The 3845-nt window shown below is 41.6% G+C and overlaps 1 protein-coding gene across 1 annotated transcript in view; it reads right to left on the bottom strand.

Moving 5' to 3' along the window:
- Positions 1-3328, bottom strand: part of anapc5 (anaphase promoting complex subunit 5) — a gene marked incomplete at its 5' end in the record, with an annotated part of 8958 nt that extends 5630 nt beyond the window's left edge. The window contains 11 exons of the mRNA XM_079222523.1: positions 1-5; positions 226-407; positions 897-989; positions 1101-1182; positions 1285-1475; positions 1575-1676; positions 1851-1917; positions 2208-2451; positions 2571-2680; positions 2963-3042; positions 3131-3328. The exon at positions 1-5 is cut by the window's left edge and continues 131 nt beyond it. Coding sequence (XP_079078649.1) covers positions 1-5; positions 226-407; positions 897-989; positions 1101-1182; positions 1285-1475; positions 1575-1676; positions 1851-1917; positions 2208-2451; positions 2571-2680; positions 2963-3042; positions 3131-3328 — 1354 coding nt within the window. The remainder of the gene's footprint in view (positions 6-225; positions 408-896; positions 990-1100; positions 1183-1284; positions 1476-1574; positions 1677-1850; positions 1918-2207; positions 2452-2570; positions 2681-2962; positions 3043-3130) is intronic.
- Positions 3329-3845: the final 517 nt, after the last annotated feature.

Raw genomic sequence — 3845 nt, 5'->3', positions numbered from 1 at the left:
TGGTGCTGCACGAGAAACAGGCCCATATTGTAAAGGACTTAGAAAGAAAAAATGCTGGTCATGCAGATTTATTAGTAACGTATTTTCATACTTAAACTTGTGGTTATGTTTGTATTGCCCAATAGACTGTGTTACACAGAGATGATTTCATGAGAGTGAGGAGAAGGTTGTGTGCTAGCATGCAGTCTACTGTCAGTAACAGTGAACACAACTGACACAACTGACCTCTTGCCGTACATCCTCCATATGGACGTAGTCTGAGCCAGGCTGATCTCAATCAGCTCCGACAGACTGTGCTTCCAGTGCAGGATGTCCGTGTCCTTCAGTGCATCCATCAGCTTGTGGGCTGTCTTACCTTGTGTTGCCCCCTGCTGGACCAAAGACTGAATGCCCAGAGATGCCAAGTACTACAGCAGGGAGGATTATCAATCAGTGGGGTGGATCACACATATCAAAGTTAAAATATGCAAACATTAGGTGTAGCTATGATGCATTTAAGGTTGTTTTTATGCATGTGTGGCAAGCTGTGTTTTCATTTTAAATCTATCTTTTCATTTTTTATGTATGTTATTTCATGAAGGCATACTAACGTAAAGGCAAACAGTTCAGAACACTAGTATTGAATACATACATCATGAGAGGTGCAACCAACATCTTCATCTAATGCCCACTGTAGCCCAGCTGTACATATTGTATGGTGAGCACGAGGGACACCACTGTCACAGTGGTTCATGTTTGCATTAGCGATAGATTACAGAATTTTGTATTAGGAGTTTGGCAAACGGAAACCATTGTGAAAAGTGAGCCAAGGAAATCCAAAAAATAAGGAAAATAATAAAACAGCTATAGCCACTTTAAAATATGCATTCTTATTGAAGAGCTCATTTTGCACTCACTGGTAGGCAGAAATGGGCAGCCATTTTCACTGAATCCTCAGTTAACACAGTGCTGTCAGATCCCTTCATCTGTTCCAACGTGTAGAGCCAACTCTGATGTAGGACACAAAGCACACTCATATTAAATTCAGACATGACGGACCAACAATCACCACACAACAGCGACGTAAAGTAAAATAATAACATATTGATAAAGTATTTTACCAGACAGTGCTGCAGGCACACATGATCATTGGAATCCTGGGCGATGCGGATAGCCTCCCGTAGAGCCAGATCAGCCTGCTGACTGAGGGAAAAGAGCAGCAATAATGTAAGCCATGATTTATACATATACTCGTAAGTAGGAACTTGTCCAATCTGCTCAGACTCCACCAGATCTTGTACTCACTAGTGTCCGAAGCGACAGTGCAGGCTTGCAAGGTTGAGAGCAGCGTAGCGGAGACTTCGGCCATAGCCCTCATCCCCGTTGCTCTTTCCCTCATTTCCAGACAAGATGAGACGATCAAAATAATGTAAGAGACTATGGGCTGACAGGAAGATGTCCTGGACTCTCATGTTGTTTAGGTAGTTTAGATAATGCTGAGGAGAAAGAAAAAAACACAAATCTGATGAAAAAGATATCCTCCCTTCTGGCATACTTGTTAATATAGTATGGAAAGTTAAGTGGGTGGAGCTCACCGCCTCGGCAAAATCCGGGTTAAATTTCAGCATGTTGTTGAGCTCTTCCTGCAGTGCAGCAGGCTTTAGAGCTTTGTTCTCATCGTTCTTCAGAAGATATGCCTGCAGAAAAGAGGTTTTCTAGAATTGTAAAAGCCCTTAAGGACTACAAAAGCACATCTAGGTTTGACACAGGATGTGTTTGGTTAATTCGATTTACATTTAGTGTAAAATCTACTGGTTTGAACAAGATGGCATTAATGCAATTACATACAGTTCCTTGATTTAAAAACTCACCTGTCTTGCAAGAAAGTACTCTGCTTGTTTTTGTGACAGGGGACCTCTGCTTGGAGTATTGTCATTTCTAGAGGACAGCCAAAATAACACATAAGATCTGCTTTTCACAATCGTAGCCGTCACATTAACAATTAACATCAAAACAAAAGTCTTTCCAATTACCAAGCTGTAGGGGGTCGTGGTTTAGATGTTTGGTGTAAACAAAGTAATTAAACAATCTAATAATAATAGTAGGTGCAGACCATGGAAAAAATGTTTTCAAATTTTTAAAAAGGTGAGGTTGAAACACTTTGTCCTTTAAAAGTAAAATATGTTACAACAAACCAAAAGATTTGATCCAGTAACAGCATCACTAACCGAAGCTCTGACTCATGCAGTGGGGTGTCCAACTCCTCTGTGTCTATTCTGTCCCCTACAGTATCCTCAGTGCTGGTGAGGTCCATGTCGGAGTCGTCAGCGACCAGTGCTGGCAAACCCAGCTGCCCATCGGTAGACTTGGCGTAGTGACTGTGGTAGTAGTGCTGCAGGGACTTGTACAACTTGTAGACCTGACTGAAAGACAGCTTGTTGTAGGCCAGAAGCATGTGTCTCATAAAAAGCCCTAAAAAAAACAAACAGGTGAAACATATCGCAATGCAAGTCTTCCTCACGAGAATAACACAGATATTTCAGGACTTCCAATCATACTTTAAGAGCTATCGAATCACAGGTACTACTCACCTACAACACTGGTTTTATAAGCCTCAGACTCAAAAGCAGTGAATGGAGTGGGAAGAGTGGAAAAGAAGTACTCCATGTCTTTGAGCTCTCCGTCTGCCATTTCATGCAGCCTTTGAAAGAAAAAACAATGGCCTCAACAACTAGACATCTCAATATGTTAACATTATTGCAAATATTTGGCATCTTTGTTACTATATTAGTAGAAGTCATCGGAAAAAGAGTACTTTACTATTATGTGGTACGATTTCTTGAAAGACTGTAAAAGCACCAGTAATTAAGTAGTAGCAGTGGTGACTTTACCCTACAATGTATTTCTATCAGAGATACAATGTTGCATACTACTGAGTAATTAAACAAAGTCACAGCATCTCAATCTGCAGGCAGCAGCGTACCTGAGTTTGACAGCATATGCAGTCTGAGGGCAACACTCCTCCACAGTCTTCAGGAATTGGCCAAGACTCAGGTCTGGACCCTGATGATCCCACATGAAACAGGAGATGCAACGATGAAACGCCTGCCACAACACACGTTTGCAATATAGAAACATTAATAAAACAAACCTGCTGCAAAGGGAGGATGAGTTTGTTTAGTCGTCTCCTCACTGGCAATGTGATTTTGGACGCAGTCATGTCATACAGCAGCGCCAGGACGGAGATCTTATACGGAGTCACCCAGTCTTTGATCCCAAACACGTTAGCATGGACCACTCCGTTCGTCATCATAGGGTTGAAATACAAACTTTCATGCACACTCGCCATTTAAACAGCTTGTGTTAAGCTACGGGGAAGAAGGAATTCAACTTCTGTGGCTCACTGATTCAACATTTAGGGGAAATACAATGTAACTCATCCAGCAGCCAAACAGGCAGCTGGACACCAGCAGTAACGTTAGCTAGGTAGGCTAGCAGTTAGCATACGCTAGCGTAGCACGTCTCTTTAGATACAACTCCTCAGAAGAGTTAATACATATACAATGAGTGTCGTTTAATATCTTACTGACAGCGAACGCTCACTTCTGTCTCATCAGGTAATTTGGTTTATTTTAACCATGTTGACAGAAGTTGCCTCTTTGCTTTCAAACCGCCCTCCGTCTGTCCCCTTAAAATTACGTCATTAAGAGGCGTAACCTTTTCATTCCCGTTAAACTATATATTTTGGGGGGTTTTGGCTGGTTTTCAAGCGGTTTCAAGCTACATTATTTTGGTTCGAGACAAGAATAAAAAAAGGAAAAATAAGTGCCAATGTTCTGCTTTCATAAATCGATACTGTGGGACAC

Source organism: Taurulus bubalis (assembly GCF_910589615.1).
Source record: "Taurulus bubalis genome assembly, chromosome: 8".
NCBI lineage: Eukaryota > Metazoa > Chordata > Actinopteri > Perciformes > Cottidae > Taurulus > Taurulus bubalis.
Note: the sequence above shows the minus strand (reverse complement) of the source record. Positions and strands in the feature narration are given on the sequence as shown.